The sequence below is a fragment of the Heteronotia binoei genome, chromosome 11, assembly GCF_032191835.1.
Source record: "Heteronotia binoei isolate CCM8104 ecotype False Entrance Well chromosome 11, APGP_CSIRO_Hbin_v1, whole genome shotgun sequence".
Classification (NCBI taxonomy): Eukaryota; Metazoa; Chordata; class Lepidosauria; order Squamata; family Gekkonidae; genus Heteronotia; species Heteronotia binoei.
In genome coordinates, this window is record NC_083233.1 from 65,710,463 (window position 1) to 65,730,148 (window position 19,686).

At 44.6% G+C, this 19,686-nt stretch overlaps 1 protein-coding gene across 1 annotated transcript in view; it reads right to left on the reverse strand.

The window, feature by feature from the left end:
• Nucleotides 1-8,452: 8,452 nt before the first annotated feature.
• CHFR (checkpoint with forkhead and ring finger domains) overlaps nucleotides 8,453-19,686 on the reverse strand; it is a 38,328-nt gene continuing 27,094 nt past the window's right edge. Inside the window, exons 13-18 of the mRNA XM_060249795.1 lie at nucleotides 16,925-17,008; nucleotides 16,231-16,301; nucleotides 15,021-15,108; nucleotides 13,835-13,942; nucleotides 11,054-11,126; nucleotides 8,453-8,595 (exon numbers count right to left, since the gene is read on the reverse strand). Coding sequence (XP_060105778.1) covers nucleotides 8,553-8,595; nucleotides 11,054-11,126; nucleotides 13,835-13,942; nucleotides 15,021-15,108; nucleotides 16,231-16,301; nucleotides 16,925-17,008 — 467 coding nt within the window. The 3' untranslated portion in view covers nucleotides 8,453-8,552. The remainder of the gene's footprint in view (nucleotides 8,596-11,053; nucleotides 11,127-13,834; nucleotides 13,943-15,020; nucleotides 15,109-16,230; nucleotides 16,302-16,924; nucleotides 17,009-19,686) is intronic.

Genomic DNA, 19,686 nt, shown 5'->3' on the forward strand with positions numbered 1-19,686 from the left:
CTAAGTAATTGCTGGCAGGAGGGGAAAAAGTACTGATCAACATTTACAAATTCACCCCAACTGAATTAGTATGTTTGAGACTGGATGGACTGAAGCCTTTTATATAGATCTAAAAAGCTGGGTCAGCTTCTACAAACCTTCCTAGTACACCTTGATATGAACATATGAAGCTGCCTTATACTGAATCAGACCCTCGGTCCATCAAAATCAGTATTGTCTACTCCGACTGGCAGCGGCTCTCCAGGGTCTCGAGGTTTTTCACACCTATTTGCCTGGGCCGTTTTTAGTTGGAGATTCCAGGGATTGAACCTGGGACCTTCTGCTTACCAAGCAGATGCTCTACCACTGAGCCACCATCCCTCCCCAAAGAATTCCATCTCTTTCCTTGCATTACACCACTTCTTTATATAAGCAGAGGGGAAATGGAGAAGTTATAGAGAGCCATCAAGCTCCTCCTGACACTTGCAGACACTATATTTAGTTTCACCCTCTGGCTTCTGAGACCACAACAGCAATTACCTATATATACTGACATCTACCTTCTTAAGGGCAAGAAACTTTCCTTTAAAAAGCCATGTGAAGTAGAGATTTTCAGGAAGCTGAACCTCTATGTGATTGTGTGTATATTAAAAAGTATGCAGATACGGTGATGGGGAGAAAGATAAACATCTTCCAAAGAGCTAAGGGCAGCTCACATGGTTCTTCCCTCCTCTGTCACATTTTCCTGCCCATCAGGGAGTCTACCAACATCCACATTGATTTTATGGGAAGGGACAGAGGGCTGCTTTCACAAACCCATGCCGTTGCAACATGATATAGGGGTTCATTTTATATGTACTACAAGTGCCACTGACTCCATTTGTAAATGCATCAAACTGTTCCACTCTGGAAAGAGACAAGAGGCCCCAATAAAACATAAGAAGGCACAACTAGTGAGAATGACAGATATGCAAGTTTGGCATAGCGGGAATGCTCTGCAGAAGTCAAGTGGCCACAGTCTCCTGCAACAGCTGCCTTCCTCCAGTGTGCATGTTACCAAAGAGTGGGGGAGCGTGCTTTTTCTTGTGGCTTGCACACACTGCACAACTAACTGTAGCATCCTGAATTGGCTAAGGAAGGAAAACACACGCCACCCTGTTTGGTGGTCAGAAGCATCCGTAGCAGAGAACCATAGAAAAGTAGCCTTTTGCCACCCTACAGTTCTGCCCTGCTGGAATACTGAATATGCAGAGACTCATTTCTATACTGATAGTTTCAAGGGACAGCCATATTGACCTGCATTAGAAGAGTCCAGTAGCTCCTTAGAGACCAAGACTCCTGCGAGCCAAAGCTTGGGCAAAGGAAACTTTGACTCAGAAGTTTTCACCTATAAAATCTTGCTGGTCTCTAAAAGTTGCAGGTGGACTTAATTTGATATTGCGGACAGATGTCACTTGTTAATAGACCTATATAAACATCAAGCTCGCCAGCATAATCCTCTGTTTGATAAACCTTTGCGATAAACAGAAACCCTGCGGCACCATAACAGTTGACAGATCTAAGGTTACACGTATCTCCTTGTTTCTTTGGTTGTAACATGGCTTGCTCTTTGGAGTCTGTTACCACAAACCTTTAAAAAGGCATACCCTTATCTATTCACACACATCCTGATTTCATAGAATGTGGGAGTTCTCACTTTGGGCAGAGGAAGCAACTACAGAACCAGTCCTTCAGTGGCAACCCATCCCTCCTTGTCACCCAACTCACAAATTAAAATCAAAATGCAAGTGATACAACAGTAGGCATAGCTGCTTAAATTGCATAAATGTATTCCAAACACAGAACTTGGGTGTTCACTAATGGCACAGAATTGTTAAGAACATAAGAGAAGCCATGTTGGATCAGGTCAATGGCCCATCCAGTCCAACACTCTGTGTCACACAGTGGCCAAAAAACCCCCATGTGCCATCAGGAGGTCCATCAGTGGGGCCAGGACATCAGATGCCCTGACCCAAGCACTGAGAATACAGAGCATCACTTGCCCCAGACAGAGAGTTCCAGTATGCTGTGGCTAATAGCCATGGATGGACCTTTGCTCCATATATTTATCCAATCCCCTCTTGAAGCTGGCTATGCTTGTAGCTGCTGCCACCTCCTACGGCAGTGAATTCCATGTGTTAATCAAATTGTTAAAACAGATGACTAAGGAGGGGGGGGGGAGGGAAGAGGTGGAAAAAAACTCCCAAAGCAGTTTTCATAAGTAAACATTTTAATCCTTGAAGTTGCCTCAAAAGAGCTGGAAGAACAGATGTGCCACCTTCTTTACAGAAGAAAAGTTCCCAGAGAATATGACTAGGCCTTCACCAACAATGTAATCCTTCTTGGCTTCCTCAATTAAATCAGACCACGGCCCCAAATAGCTCCCACATGTTTCTCTTTCATAAGCAGAGCAAGATCCACCCTGCATTTTACAGAGGTGAAAAATATTGTCTTAAATCATTTACATCTGCTTTGTTTTTAAAGAACACCACATCAAGCATAAGTTTATGGAGTTACCACATTACCTAAATTTCACTTGGCCAAACCATACATTTAAAAACAAAAGACTAAACGCATATAAGAGTATGTAATACCCATGAACAAACAGTACTCTTCATCACTTAAAGAGCATATTAAAGATTAAGGTTTAATTCAGTTCCACCATTGGTAAATTAATACTTTCACTCTTTCATTTTAAAAAAAAGGTACAACATACACAAAAGGGGAGGGGGAACATGTTCATTTCATTGCACTACGATTCTCCTAATGCATAGAAAAGTAGATTTTAGTCTTTATAAAGGAAGAGAGCTGCATCAAAGGGAAAGCCGCAGCCCTCCTATGTACAGGTAGTTTTGATGTGCGGTACAGTTGATTGTTTCCTTGTAACATGGGAATTGAGGAGGCCACAAAGCACACACAGATGTACCCAGCGTGAACAGTCTGCAAGTGAAGCTGGGTTTCTTTTTGAGCTGCCCATAAATTCAATCTGTCCTCCGACCCACCGAGTCATACGGTGCTGCTGAAAGCCTGTCCAAAGGGAGGGAAAGGAAGCAACAGGGGACACAGAGCATGTCTCTGGATGCAGTGTGCAAAAGGGCCCCTTTTGCCACATGTGCTGAACATCTGCTTACATGCACAGCCTGGGCTGAAACAGAGACCGAGCAGCTGGGAGTGATCAGCGCAAGACAATACAACTGACTGTATGTGTGCAAGCTATTTCCAAAGACCTGGGAATTTAGCAGAACCAGAATCAAACTAAAGTACATTTCCTATTTACGAAGCTCAAGCATTATCGCAGATAAGCTTTCTAGACTATGCAAGGACCGTAACTAGAAGTAAGCTGCCTCTTAATATGTGTTTTGCAGGGTAAAGTCAGACCTGGGCTCACTGTGAGGCCTTTAAAAGATTAAGAAATGCATGTGTTCCCCCTTCCCTTAAAAACCACGCATAAGCACACACAGCTGCTGTCCATACGATTTAGTAATTGCCATATTATTCCTGGACTCACTACTTAGGAAGTCAATCCCTGCAGTTTCAAAAGCTCTTATTAGCAGAGACTTGGTTTCGTACAGGTTTGTACTGCTCCTGAGCACGCTTAGGAGGATACCCTCCCAATCTAACGAGTTTGGGCCAGTTTATACAGATCAGCGGGATGAATTGGGCAGCAGGTAGGGTATGCTTTTTTGGAATTTTGCAAACAAAACCCACAACCTATGCCCAGCAACCCAGCTCTTCAGGAAGACTAGCCTGACCTATATACCTCTTTACCTGTTAGTTTTAAACATTGGGAAGGAAGGGAAGTATTTAATTATGCAAGACACCACCTCCAAGCTGAAGTGACTCAAGCCAGGGAAAGCTCTACCATTGGATTAGACAAATGGTGGAAACGGGCACTCCCACTCAATGTACCGAAATGACACAGGGGCTTTCGTGTATAACAGTTTGGCAAATTAAGAGTATGTATGTTACTTATCTGTCTGTCATTCTACCACATGAGTTCTTTGATCATTGAGAGCTCTTGCAGACACTGAGCTGAAAATCCTGTTGAGGGATGCAGCAATTAATGTATAGAGAAAACTTATCACCTTGCCTTCTTAAACAGTCTTCTGCTCCCATTGGGCATAAGTGGGTTCCGATCCCCTTGAAGTACAGCTGCCAATTGCACAGCCCTGCACTGTTACTGCCAACTGCACAGCCCTGCCTATAAGATCACCGTGTGCCCTGCAAGAATCAAACAGACTGTTTTGTCTTATGTGTGACTGACACAATTGTCAGCTAGAAATCCACATAGGAATTCTGGTCAACAAAGGGTAACAATTCACACATAGCACAGGATTAATCCTTTGGCTGTCCTAATCTCTACGGCACGTGGACGACACTCTTTTCTGAACCTCTGTGGCTGAGTGTTAGACTTGGATTTGCGGTTCACACGGATCACCACATGGCATGGGGTTTGATCCACCACGTAACTGGTTCTCATCAGAGGTGGAATTCTAGCAGGAGCTCCTTTGCATATTAGGCCACACACCCTGATGTAGCCAATCCTCCAAGAGCTTACAAGGCTCTTTTTTGTAAGCTCTTGGAGGATTGGCTACATCGGGAGGGTGTGTGGCCTGGTATGCAAAGGAGCTCCTGCTAGAATTCCAACCCTGGTTCTCATAATGAAGAATTACGTGGGAAAGACACACACAAGAGTTGGAGGGCAGAAACTGGGGAAGGGCTGGCCTGGAACATGCACAGGTTCTTTCTGTGTTTCCAGCCATCACCTCAACTGCCTGTTTCAGTGCTGCTGGTATGGGTTGGGATGTGGTTACAGGGGAGTGGTTCCCATAGCACAGGTATGAATTGGGCCTTGATTTGTGACTAGAGATTTAATCCTACACCATGTTTCATATGCAGCCCGAAGGGTCCAAACATGGATTTTATCGAGGCTTAAGTGTATCTCCTCCTCACTTTAAAAACTGTCCCTGCAAATGGCCAGTTCTTATTCTGTCTGAATTCTTACTTTGGTTTTTTAAAATTCCAATGGGCTCACTTAGAAAAATAAAGGTTAGACCAGAGAGTGAACAGGCTACACTGGAATGTTTTGGAAGCTCTTATGTTTTTTTAAAGCCAATAGTGAAAGAATGATGTTTGCACACTTAAAGCACCCAATCCCTTCACAACGGCAAGGCTCACAGATCACAACAAAACCATGGTTTGCACGTCTATGAAGAAGCCTCCAGAACTCTAGGGCTTGCATATTCCCTCTCCAAACCACACACCATTTGCCCAACTTGATAATTAAAAACTTTTGCAGCAAACGGTAGCCTGTCATGCTATTTCAGTTGCAAACTGCAGTTTGTTTTCTGCCCTCCACATTGGGACTTGGAATTCTGGATTGTATGGAATGGACTACATGTTGTGGCTTGCAAGGGTGGAAAAGTTGCAGTATAGCAACGTGTGAGGGAGGAGGGAAGGGGCTTATTCACATGATAAACCATGGTTTGTTAACATCCAACCTCATAACAATATAGTTCCTCAAAAGTATACTAAAATTGGCACTGTATCCAAAATTAGCCTGCTGGTTTCTATTAGTCTGCTGGCTCGCTATTCATATTAAAGGCATGGGAACATGCTTTGGAGTCATCCCTGTGTCTCTACCCGACATGACTCCCAGCCAAAATCCAGTCCTTCTCAAGTCCGGTGGATTTTAACGGGACAGAATGGTGCATCACGCACAGAGCCACTCCTACAGTTACCTCAGGTGGGCCAGATAGCACCAGAAGTGACAAGTGACATTATCATAAGCAGGGCTTTTTTTTTGTAGCAGGAACTCCTTTGCATATTAGGCCACACACCCCTGATGTAGCCAGTTCTCCAAGAGCTTACAGGGTTCTTCTTACAGGGCCTACTGTCAGCTCTTGGAGGGGTGTGTGGCCTAACATGCAAAGGAGTTCTTGCTACAAAAAAAGCCCTGATCGTAAGGCATAAGGGCTCCAGTTAAAGGGCACCATGTAAACAAAGTGTTTAAGACACTTACAAGACACAATTAGGAACTGGTGTGGGAGCCAGCAGGGCTCTCTGGCAGCACAGAAGAGGGGAATGATCACTCACAACAACTTCCCAGGCTGCAGCGGGTTGAGAGGCACCAAGAGAAAGCACAAAGGGGACTGCCCAGAGCAGTCTGGCGACCTGAACCAGGAAGGGACAAATAAGGAAGATACAGGAAGTAGAATTCTGTCCTCATAAGGACTGAAAAACTATGCTGTAGGGAAGTAAGCACACGCTCCCTTGAGGTGACAGGTGTTTTGCTTAGGGCTGGGACTCTGGTCTGAGGCCTCAGGGGCCATGAACAGAGGTTGAAACACATGCCTGCAGTGACGTAAATTGTGCCCATGACTGCTGCGAAGGAAGACGGGGATTTAATTGGTAGTTACAGGTATTTAACCCTACCAGCACGTTGCTTTTTTGAAATGGCTTCTTCTGTAAAAATATATATATAGAGAAGAATCATTTAATCATACTGCTGAACAGTGAGATTGCAAATTTACAACGCAATTCCAAAAAGGGGGTGGGGGGGAAGCAACTTGTTCTGCATCCCCTGGAAACCCCCCCCCCCCCAATCCATGTCAGGGCTTTTTTTTGTCACAAAAACCAGAAATGTTTGCATGCACAGATAATTACAAAGCCAATTCCTATTTGGTACAGCAAGTTATTTCTACTAGCTAATCCTAAAATCTATGAAAAACCAACCACTCTCCCTCAAACCATAGATAAAGAAAGGCTGAAAAGCACCATCGCGGACAACTGCAGGAGCAACCAAAACCAACCGACCCGCTGATGCTTTGTTGAGTGAAAGGAAGCTAAGGTAACATAGGCAGATTCGACCAGAGCCAAGCACTTCGCAGATCAAAAATATCAAACAGGTCCTGGTGTATATAGAGGAAACAACAACAATAATCACCAGAAAATGGTTAGACTTTCACACTATAGTAAATATACTCTACTAAGGTGAACATTCAAAATAACCAACTATACAGTTTCCTTTCCCCTTGAATGCAGCAACTTAAACGGTATACTCAGAGTTCTCTTATCGTCTCTCCAAGAGTCCTACTAAAAATGTCTGTTCCTCTTGGGTGGAACCCTCTAGTATTCTGTGGTAAAGAGGGTTCCACCCGGAGTCTTAGACAAGAGGAATGGATGTTATTGAGGCAGGCAGCCCATTGGAACATTTCAAGGGGAAAGAAAATGTATAGTTGGTTATTATGAATGTTCACTTTAATAAGAGTACATTTACACACTATAGTGTGAAAGTCTATTCCCAGTGATTATTGTTGTTGTTTCCATTAAGGCTTTGACTTCAACTGAACCATGTCTGCTTCCCACAATGGCTTTTAGAACTGCCAATGATCTGGTTCAACGTATACAAATTGAAATTCTGGTTAAATGTGTGCAAAAGCTCTTTCTGGTTAAGAATAATTAGGCTGTGAGTAACAGGAAGAAGGAATATTAATAAAAATGCAAAAGGGGCTCTAAAGAGATTACTACAGTTTCTCCTTAATGGCTTTTCCAGTAAAGGCAGTCCATAAACGTATGGGCCGGAAATTCCATGGAGTGGGTCTGCATTGAAGTGTTCTAAGTACAATGAATGCCAGTAACAAAGTGTGTGTGGGGGGAAGAGCCTAGCACTCATGTGTCCTTGAACCCCACAAGGAAACTGATGGGGGGAGGGAGAGGGCACACAGCCATCATGATTTCAGAGGACAATTAAAAAAACAAAAGGAAAACAAGGTCCCAGTTTATCCTACCGCATGACAAGAACAAAAAATACATCTTGATTGCACGGGCATTGAGACCCTCAAATCGGCAAGTCCTAGAAATAGCAGGACAGCTTTCACCTTGATGTCACTGGTAACTGCATAACCGACCAATGGCCATTGTGGGCCATGCTGATTGGTGGAAGATGGCTACCATGCAACCAACCCCCTTACGAAGACCCATGTAGACACAGCTAAAAAGAGTTCTGCGGGACACCTGCTAGGTCCGGAGCAGACAGGGCATTTAGTGGGAAGGAAGGACAAAGTCCTTCTGCACTGCACTGCAAGAATTTCACATGCCTTACCCATTGGGAAGCTCACTTAAGACAAGATGAACAGTACTAGCTCTTGGTCTAGTTTAAAACACTGAGCCGCCTGGTGTCTACCCAAAAATAATTCAAAGCTGGGACTATACTTGAATCCAGATAGACTGTCAAGTGATGATGTAAAGAAGCGGGATTGGGAGGGGAGGCATTGTAATCATGAATGGTTTGTTCAATGCTCTTTTGCAAGGGGGGGGGGGAGTCTATCCTGAAAAACTTTACAAATTAAGGATATCCCACCAGATTACCTGACGGAAGAGAGTTACTGATTCACTGCTATGAGGGAACAATGGAACAATTAACTGCAGCATCAGCTTTTCAAGTTTCAAGTTTAATTTCCCCTTCGTTTCCTCTCCCCTCCCTTCTAGCAGGCTGAAAGAACTGGGTTTGTTGCAGTGTTCCTGAGCCACCTTCAGTTTTTGAATCGGGTCTGTTCGCAAATGTGATTGAATTTCCTGAAACAAAACACAAAAACAAAAAGCGAATGAAGTTAAAAGGGCCGCAAGGTGGGCCTCACTCGAAGCGAACCCGTAAAACTACCGTCGCTAAATTTCACAATTAGGAATCCAGGGAGACGCTTATGTATTCACCCAACTCCTCCTACTAGAAACGAGATCTGTTAGTACTATTTTCTTATTTCAATTTATTTTGATATTGAAATCCAGTGGTTTGCCTCTTGCTGTTCTGCACATGCAACTCCTCATTGTGGAGGTCTCTTTTTCACCTCCTAGAACTATCACTCCCAGAGTTACTCCCAGAGTTACAGGCTGCCATTTAGAGGAGGGCAAGGAGACTGCGGCTCAGATCATGAGCTACTCATTGCAAAATTCAGGCTTAAACTGAAGAAAACTGGGGAAGCCATTAGGCCATTCAGGTTTGACCTTGATCACATCCCTTATGAATATACAGTGGAGGTGAAGAATAGATTTAAAGGACTAGAGTTGATAGACAGAGTGCCTGAAGAACTATGGACAGAGGTTCATGACATTGCACAGAAGGCAGCAACCAGCACCATTCCAAAGAAAAAGAAATGCAAGAAAGCAAAGTGGCTGTCTGATGAGGCTTTACAAATAGCTGAGGAAAGAAGGAAAGCGAAAGGCAAAGGTGAAAAGGAAAGATTCACCCAACTGAATGCAGTTTTCCAGAGAACAGCAAGGAGAGATAAGAGGCCTTCCTGAAGGAACAATGCAAAGCAATAGAGGAAAATAATAGAATGGGAAGGACAAGAGATCTATTCAAGAAAACTGGAGAACTCAAGGGAATGTTTTGTGCAAAAATGGCCATGATAAAGGACAAAAACAGTAGGGACCTAACAGAAGCAGAAGAGATCAGGAAGAGTTGGCAAGAATACACAGAAGATTTATACAAGAAGGATCTCAATGTACTTGACAACCATGACAGTGAAATCACTGACTTTGAGCCAGACATTCTGGAGTGTGAAGTCAAATGGGCCTTAGAAAGCATTACTAACAACAACGCGAGTGGAGATGACAGTATCCCAATTGAGCTTTTCAAAGTCCTAAAAGATGATGCTGTTAAAGTGATGTACACATTATGTCAGCAAATCTGGGAAACACAACAGTGGCCACGGGACTGGAAAAGATTGGTTTATATTTCAATCCCAAAGAAGGGTAATGTCAAGGAATGTTCAAACTATTGCACCATTGCACTCATTTCACATGCCAGCAAGGTCATATTAAAGATCCTACAAGCTAGGCTTCAGCAGTATCTCGATCAGGAATTACCAAAAGTTCAAGCTGGGTTTTGGAGAAGTAGAGGAACCAGAGATCAAATTGCCAACATTCACTGGATTATGGAGAAAGCACGGGAGTATCAGAAAAACGTTTATTTCTGTTTCATTGACTACGCTAAAGCCTTTGATTGTGTGGATCACAACAAACTGTGGCAAGTCCTTAAAGAGATGGGATTACCAGACTACCTCACATGTCTCCTGAGAAACCTGTATAAGGGTCAAGAATTGTTCTTCCTTCCTGTTCCACAAGCAGAGCTGCACCTCCACACTCCAGTCCTTGACCAACCCACGTGTCTGTTCCTCTGCACACATCTCTCTCTCTCTTGGTATTTTTAGCTGCATGTGTGTGTGAGTGTGCATGAACCTAGAAGTCATGGTGACCTCTGGTGACTGACCCCTTTTCTGGGGGCATGGAGGATATTCAGAGAGGTGGCTGAACAAAGCCTGCCTCTGCCTCCCACTCCTGGTATTTCCAAGGAGGTCTCCCCATCCAAGTACTTGCCAGGGTCAACCCCGCTTAGCTTCTGAAATTTCTCATGAGTCCAGGAGTAATCTTTCTGGGAATGAGAAGGGACTGCAGGAACAGAGAGGAACATGGGGACTTTTTAGAACAGTGGCAGGTGACCATTTGGGACTTGTCCTGGAAAAAAAAATAAATGACCTAAACTGACAAGAGGTTGGCGTGCTGGCAAAACAATACTGATGGGGGAGAGATTAGGGTTCTGCTTGGCTACACATGCTAGGAGTGAGCCCAGCTCATCAGTGCTGCCAGTTCAGTTTGGTGTAGTGGTTAAGTGTGTGGACTCTTATCGGGGAGAGCCAGGTTTGATTCCCCACTCCTCCACTTGCACCTCTGGAATGGCCTTGGGTCAGCCATAGCTCTCCTAGGAGTTGTCCTTGAAAGGGCAGCTGCTGTAAGAGCTCTCTTACCTACCTCACAGGGTGTCTGTTGTGGTGGGGGGGAAGGTAAAGGAGATTGTGACCACTCTGAGATTCAGAGGAAAGGGGTGGGATATAAATCCAATATCTTCTTAATCTTCTTCTCCCCCCACCATCCATGCTGCAGATGTGCAGTTGTCCGGTACACAGGCCATAGGGGAGAGTCACCTTTCCTTATTCTAAAAACTTTTTTATGTTCCAAGGTAGGGGGAGCAACTCACATGGCATGGTGTGCTTTGACCTGAGTCCGGCAGTTGCGCCCCCAGTAGCAATCGGGACGGGATGTCACAGCCACTGGAAGGGAAAGATAAACATAGTTGACATGCCACTGAGATTAACTGAAAGTGAAGAAGATGGAAAAGGGGGAAAAAATGTGTAGCTGAAACCAATACTCCCTCTGATCTGTGGAGTCTTGTGAGCAAAAATTCTACTTCACGAGTTACTGGCATTAAAGTTGTGAGCCACTGCATACATTAGTTTGCTCTGGAGCCATTTTTCCTGAGCTAAGACAAAAATGTGTGAGCCGGAGGCCAAAAAATTGTGAGCTAGCTCACACTAATTCAGCTTAGAGAGAACATTGGTTTCAGCAGGGCTTTTTTTGTAGCAGGAGCTCCTTTGCATATTAGGCTACACCCCCCTTATGTAGCCAATCCTCCAAGCTTACAGGGTTCTTCTTACAGGGCCTACTGTAAGCTCCAGGAGGATTGGTTACATCAGGGGTGTGTGACCTAATGTGCAAAGGAGTTCCTGCTACAAAAAAAGCTCTGCTGAAACCAATGTTAGCCATTCTAACGAAAGGGCAGGTAATTAATTAGCAATGTGGATGGCTACAAGAGAAACTTGTGTGCTTGAGGCCCAAACAAAGCTTAGTGTTGCCATGCTGGATACCAAGCCACAAGCAGGGCAGAGCCCTCGGTATAGAATTCTGAATGCCACACGACCAACATACACAAAAACCACCACTCTCCAAGAACTCAGAAACAGGAAGAGTAAGAGAGGGTTTTTTGGGTTGAGGAGAACCATCATTTTTTCCCCCTTTTATTTCCCTTCTGGATTTGTGGTTTCAGCCCCCTCTCTGCATCAGTGAGGATCAATAAGATGTATTTTCTTTTAAATCAAATGCAAAGGGATCACTACAGACTTGAATGGTGTGTTGATAATCTTTACTTTCAAATTAAAAGAAGCATCATCGTATCTTGCTCTCCTATCTGTGTGTGTAGGGGGCGTGACTAAAAAAAATATGAAAGCAATTATTTCATCAGTTCTCAAAATGGGGTAGAGGCTATGTCGGCCCTTCCTGTACACAGAAGGCAGCGTGCCACTTCTGCATGCCCAAGGCTGCTCTGAAGGCGTGATAACATTATTGTACACCTGCATCGTTTTAATTTGATTCCCAGATTTATGCAGGGCTAACTGCAAAATTCCTCATTAGTGCAAAAACAAAGATCAAAATCTGAATTTCTATTGGCTGCACACTTCTGAAGTGACTACAGTGCTGTTTTAAAACCCCCTACCAGCAACCCTTGCAAATAAATAAAACAACCTGGAGGCCTGTGAGGAAGTTACCAGGTACAGAGAAAAATGTGGAAATCTGCCCCCTGCCCCCAAAACTGTAAGCTCTCAGGCCTGAAGAAGATGACCTCTCTACTCTACCCTGCTCCATTTTCCCTTCAGCTAACATGCAGCTGCTCACAATGTTCTGTTCCTCCTGGAGAATGCTCAGTCCTCAACATGCTGGCTCCTTACTTTGCTTTCAAACCCGCAGAATAACGTACTTTCAATCCACTTTCAGTGAATATTGTAAATGAGTTTCACTCTTTGAAAGGGAGAAATTCATTTGCAATTGACTGCTAAAGTGCAATGAAAGTAATTACAAGAACGTTATTCAGCTTGTGTGAATAAGTGCCTTCCTCCCATAAAAAGCTGTTTTTCTGCATATTTATTTATTTATTTTATTTTATTTATATCCTGCCCTCCCCACGAAAGCCGGCTCAGGGCGGCTTACATGTTCATGTAAATACATGGAATATAAAACCACATTAAGATATAAAGACATAAAAACATAAAAATCAAACCATTTCAAGTGCTATAATGATCTTTGAATTTTCCTATTCTGTTGTTCCAGCTGGGTGTTCTATAGAAAGACCGATCTTAGGTTCATGCTTGAGATGGTCCAGTTATTTCGGAGTCTGTTTTAGCCTGTGATCTTAATTTACAAATGCCTGGTGGAAGAGCACCATCTTACAGGCCCTGCGGAACTGTGCGAGCTCTCGCAGGGCCCTAGCCTCCTCAGGAGCGTGTTCCACCAGCTTGGGGCTACAACAGAAAAGGCCCTGACTCTAGTTGTCACGAGCCTGGTCTCTTTAACCAGGGATTGAGAGCAGTTTGTGACCCTGACTGAAGTGCTCTCCGGGGAACATGTGGGGAAAGGCAGAACCTAAGGTATGCAGATCCGTGGCCATATAGGGCTTTAAAGGTAAGAACCAGCACCTTGAAATGAACCCGGTATGCGATGGGCAACCAGTGCAACGCTTTCAGCATAGGTTGAATGTGCTCCCGCAAGGGAAGGCCCATTAAAAGCCTGGCTGCAGCATTCTGCACTAATTGAAGCTTCTGGGTTTGAGACAAGGGCAGCCCCATGTAGAGGGCATTACAGTAATCCAATCTCAAGGTGACCGTGGCATGAATCACTGTCGCCAAGTCGTTACGTTTGAGGTAGGGGACCAACTGCCTTATCAGCCGAAGGTGATAAAAGGCTGATTTGGCAGTGGCTGCCCCCTGAGGATGGAGATTCCCTACTCCACACAGGGAGAGATCCAGTCCTAATCTTGTCTCTCGATGGCCCCGTTGGATGGCTTTAATCACCCACACTGGGGCCAGCCAGTTAGACATAGCAATGTGTTTGCTGTACAAGAGTAAGTCACCTATAGGACAAGCTTCTCACCACAGCAAACGCTATTCATAACCACGTATTCTTCTGCTTAAGGATAGTTTTCCCCTACCTGGCAATTCAGAAACAGGAATATTCCGCCTGTACTGATAAGCCAGCTCACGGAAGCTGCGGAGGCCACAACAGTAACAGAGCACCGTTTCTCCAGTAATTCGGTAATCTGGAGGGAAAAATCAAGGGCTGCATGTTAAGAGCAGAAAAGAAACATCCCTAAATGTTCCAAGGAGGCAATACCTCCTTAAAGCAAAGTAGCCACAACTATGTATACTTGTGGCATCCAAAGGCCCTTTAGTCCCCTGTGCAAGCACCAGTCATTTCCAACTCTGGGGTGACATCACATCACAATGTTTTCACGGCAGACTTTTTTTTTACGGGGTGGTTTACCATTGCCTTCCCCAGTCATCTACACTTTACCCCCAGCATGCTGGGTACTCATTTTACTGACCTCAAAAGGATGCAAGGCTGAGTCAACCTTTAACTGGCTACCCGAACCCAGCTTCCGCTGGGATTGAACTCAGGTCGTGAGGTCAAACTCGGGTCGTGAGCAACTACAGTACTGCAGCTTACCACTCTGTGCCACGGGGCTCCTAAAAGGTAAAGGTAATCCCCGGTGCAAGCACCAGCCGTTTCTGACTCTGGGGTGACGTTGCATTCACAACGTTTTCACGGCAGACTTTTTATGCTGTGGTTTGCCATTGCCTTCCCCAGTCATCTACACTTTCCCCCCAGCAAGCTGGGTACTCATTTTACCGACCTCGGAAGGATGGAAGGCTGAGTCAACCATGAGCCAGCTACCTGAACCCAACTTCTGCCAGGATCGAACTCAGGTCACGAGCAGAGCTTGGACTGCAATACTGCAGCTTACCACTCTGTGCTAAGGGGCCCTTCGTGTTCCAACTATTCCCGCACTGGAAAATGCCCAGGATCCCAGTACAATGCATGGAAAAGGCAGCTCATTTGAGGGGCAGAATGTTAACTCATTTGTAGGTAACCTTTCTAGAATGTCAAAGCAGCTTTCAATTTAATACAACAATCCCTGAAATAACAAATCTAACAACTCTTGCCTGTTGTTTATGGTATCCATCTAAAATAAGATCCCATTTTGTCTTAGCTGATATTCTTCCTTAGCTATACAATGGATTTTTCATCACAGCCTATGCCAAAAGGCAATCAAACTTATTCAGGGGTGGTTTAACGAATCACAGTCCAGAAAGTCAAATTAGAAAGAAAAGGTTTACCTGACAATATAAAAACACTTCTTTGAAGAGCTAGGAGACTTTCATTCAACATGTTTTTCCATGTCAAATTCCTGGATGCCAGGTAATCCTAGAATGGGAAAAAGGTGTCGTCAAAAGGATTTCCTGCGAGGTACCCATACCAAATAATTTTTTCCCATTGAAGCAGAATAAATCTGTCTCTCTCCTACTCTCCACACACTTGGGTGTAAACAGCCAAGAAAGAAAGGAACAGAGATTGGTCAGGGGTTTTTTGGCACCAGGATAGTAGTTACAGAGCTATGGTGGACATTAGACTGGTCATCTTCAGAGTCTAAGCAGCCTGGGTGCTTTTCCAGCTTACCACCACTAGATTCTACACTGCAACTGCAAGAACTAAAAAACCCAAAACAAACAGCATATCGCCTGGATGCTAAATTTATGCAGGTCTACAATTGGCAGAAACCAAATTATGTGGGGTTTTTGGCTCCACTTTTGTTGTGTTTTTCAGCACCTTTTAATGCAGGGGTGACAAACCCATTTGTTAAGAGGGATGGATTTGACATAAATGAGAACTTGTTGGGCCGGGCCATGTTGGGTCCCGCTGGGCCATGTCAGGCCAGGCCATGTGTGGACCTATTTAAGATTAGGTAGCAGAGATATAAACTTTATAAAGGACACAAACACAATTAAATATATATTTTTTAAAAAACTTAAAACATGGAGAAAACAGAGGTTTTGCTCTAACTCCTGCGCAATGAAGCAAGCCTTGTAAAGCAAGCTGTGATGCAGAAGGAAGCAAAGAGAGAGGGAGAAGGAAGCAGATGACAGCCAGTTGCTCGGAGGCCTGATAGGAGCCCTTCAGGGGCCTGATTTGGTCCTTGGGCTGCGAGTTTGACACCCCTGTTTTAATAGCTGCTTTGGTACTGGATAAAGAGAAAAAAATAGGCTTTTCCCCCTCCTTGAGACTATCCCAACCAATTAGATTTAGCAACATGGTAATATCCTGGAGCCAATTCAGAATGAGGGCAACACTTCCTGTCCTCTGAGTGGAAAAACATTTTTGCCTTCTTTTGCGGTGCCACCCCACAGAATAATTCACTGAAATGGAAAGGGAATCATTTTCAGAAGCCCATTTTATGGGATTAAAAAAAATAAAATAAAATTACTCTCCTACTTCAGAAAGTAATAGCACTGGTCTGATGAGATATTCAAAAAGAAAAAGAAAATATACCTTTAAAATATCTGATTCATAATGATTGTTGTTAAGGACACCATCTAGACACTTGTCACCAAGATTTATTTCTATAAAAAAAGAGAGAAATTATTTTTGCTCCAACATATGAGTGCTATTTCTTAGATTCAGAACCGACAAGCAACTACTTTGCCACAGAGTGAACAGTTAAATTGTGGAACTCCCTGCCACAGGATGTGGTGATGGCCGCCAACTTGGAAGGTTTTAAAAGGAGAGTGGACAAATCCATAGAGAACTGGGCTATCAAAAGCTACCAATCATGATGGATGTCTACTCCCCTTAGTACTAGAGACAGGATGCCTCTTTATATCAGTCGGCTGGTGAGCACCGGCGGGATGATACTGTTGCAGTCTTCGGCTCTTTATGGACAGGTGTTTTGCTTCACTTTCACGGTGCTTATCCTCTGGGTTTTCTTTTTCATTTTGAGCAAACAGATTCCCTTGGATCTCCCACCCTTGGCCTGTCCCTCCCTTCATAGTCCATTCCCTCACCTAATTTTTTTTAGAAAATTTTCAAGTGGCATAAGTCTACCAACAGGAGACCACTTGCGTTAAAAAAAAAAGATTCCTCACTGGGCTGCCTGAGCCCAGCTGGGCTGACCTCTCCTGCATTTCAGGTGTGCAAAACCAATTTTGAAAGGTTCTGCGTCAAGACAATGGTCCTGCCATCCTACCACAGAACGGTGCCAAGCAGCCGAAACACGCCACTCGAGTGCAGCCCCAGTACAAGTGACAGAAGGGTTGTAGACAGACGGTGCCTGCAAACACATAATACAAAAAAGATTGCGGCGTAAGCCATTTACCATACTGAGAAGTCTCGTAGCATAAGTTTGTAAGCCATTTAGTTATTAGAAAGGACCCCCAAAGCCATCCATAAAAAAAAAAACTGTAATAGGCTACTCTGGGAACACACAATATATAGCAGGGGGCCACTAACCTTTTTGAGCCTGTAATAACCTTTGGAATTCTGACATAGGGCAGGGGGTGCCAGCTTCAGGTTGGGAAATTTGTGGTGGATTCTGAGGCCAGGGCTTGCAGAGCTGAGAGGCCTCAGCCGGATACTATGCCATAGAGTCCACCCTCCAAAGCAGCTATTTTTTTCAGGTGAACAGATCTCTGACATCTGGAGTTCAGTTTTAATTCTGGGAGGTCTCCAGGTTCCACCTGGCAGTTGGCAACCCTACATCTGGTTGGGTGACTTGATACCACCTGACCTGAATGACTTAACTAGGCCTGGCTGCTTGATACTGTTCAACATCAGTCAATTTATCCAAGTCAGTGCAGTGTAGCAGTTAGAGCTTCAGAGTAGGGTCTGGGAGATTCAGGTTCAAATCTCCATCTTGTTGTGGAAACTGACTGGGTGATTTCGGACCAGTCACATACTTTCAGCCTAACCTACCTCACAGGGCTGTAGTGTGGATAAAAAGGAGAGGGGAATAACGTAAACTGTAAGGTCCCACTGCACAAGTCCTTGAGGGTTCTCTACTATGCAAGTGGGCCACATTTTTCCTAGGCAGAGGCTGCTGAGAGTTGGGGAGGGAAAGTTTAAGACTGAACAGCAGATAATGGTAGGTTGGAGGGGTTTGAGGAGGGCAGGGACCTCAGAGGGGTACAATGCTATAGACTGCACACTCCAAAGCAGTCATTTCCTCCTGGAGAACTAGCGATGCCGACCTCCAAACAGGGGCTGGAATTTATTCAGAATTACCACTGCTCTCTGGATGACAGAGATAAATTCCCCCAGAGAAAATGGCTGCTTTGGAGGGCGGATTCACCTAGGCCAGGCTACTTGCTACTTTCCAACAGCAGCCACCTTACGAAAGCCAGTGTTGTGTAGCCGTTAGAGGTTCAGAGTAGGTTCAAATCGCCATCTTGCTGTGGTAGCTCACTGGTGATTTGGGACTAGTCGGTCATATGCTTTCAGCCTGGCCTACCCCACAGGATCGTTGTGTGGAGGATAAAAGGGAGAGGAAAATTATGTAAGCAGCTTTGGTCCCCTCTGTGGAGAAAACTGAGGTATCAATGAATTAAATAATTAATATAGCTGAGGATGGGAAGCAGGTAAAAGGTGGGCTGATGAACTGCTGAGAAAAAGAGAATGAGCCAGGGAAAGGGGAGAAGCCATTGACAGGAGGATGGAAAGAGGAAATAGTGTGGGGAAAGGGATGCAGGGGAAAGTAAGGTTGCACTCTGCAAATCCTTGATGGTCTCCTACCATGCAAGTGGGCCTGGCCAAGTGGCCAACAGCACACAACTGGACCATAGTTTTCCAACGTAGAGGCTGCTGAGGGGGTGGAAGAGGGAAACCTGAAGAGAAACAGGCATATAAATGTAGGCTGGCAGTTGGAAGGGAAGGAGAGAAGGAACTGGGAAAAGGTTGGAGGCTCAGGAAAGATGAAATAGTGGGGGAGGGAGAAATGAGATGCCTCCCGTAAGTCCTTGTGGGTTCCCGCTTCTGCAAGTCTAATAGCACCTCTTCAACATTTCATGCAGAAGCTCTGTTTAATAGGGATGCCATTTAATCTGCACAGCCGATCGGAAGCCCTGCTGGGAAAAGACCATGCCTAGCCCCAAACAATCCCTAAAAGCATTTGGTAGGTGCCAGGAGAGGTGTCGGTGGGCACCATGTCGGGAACTCCTGGCATAGTGGGTTCCTGATCCCTGTGCCTCACATAATGTATCCCCAAATACTGCTGGCTTACAGGAAATTCGGAACGGACTAGACAGGCAGCACCACCCTAAATGCCTGTCCTCCACTTTAAGCTTGCCTGTGATCTGAGATCAGCTGCCAGACCTCTCCATGTGACCATGTTAGAAGAGAATGGTGGGCATATGGGGTAGGGCCTTCTCCATGGTGACCCCCACAAACTCAATGGAGATCTATCTCCACCACATCTGCTTTTTGGTACTCCATAGCTCTGTAGATGCTCTTGTATCATGCAGGCCCATCAGGTGTTGTGGCATTGTTTTGTTCTGCTACTGCTGATTTTACTGCTGGTGGCTTCTGTTATTGGCATCTATTATTGTCATTACTGATTCAATAGCTCTATGGCTAATTTTAGAGCTGGTTTTGTTATTAACTGCGGCTACATTGTGGCTAGCTGCTGCTGCGGGTAGATTTTAGTTCTTGGTCCTATAATTATTTTCTTCTGCTCCCCCCCCCCCCCATTTATTTTTGCAAATCATCTCAAGGGCTATTTTTTGTAGAAAAGTAGGACAGAAATAATACATTTCTTTGGGGTCAATCAAGCAGGAGGGCATTTGGATCCTCCTGAGGAGAAACATCATCAACAGAAAGCTGAAAGGCAAGAAAACAGAGAAGACCGCTTCCTTCCATTTGTTCAGGTGATATTATGCAGCAACCTCTGACTGCTCAGTAGGAAGACAGGTCTAAACTGTGCTCCTTCCTCCACCCGTAAAGGGATGTGAAAAGCAA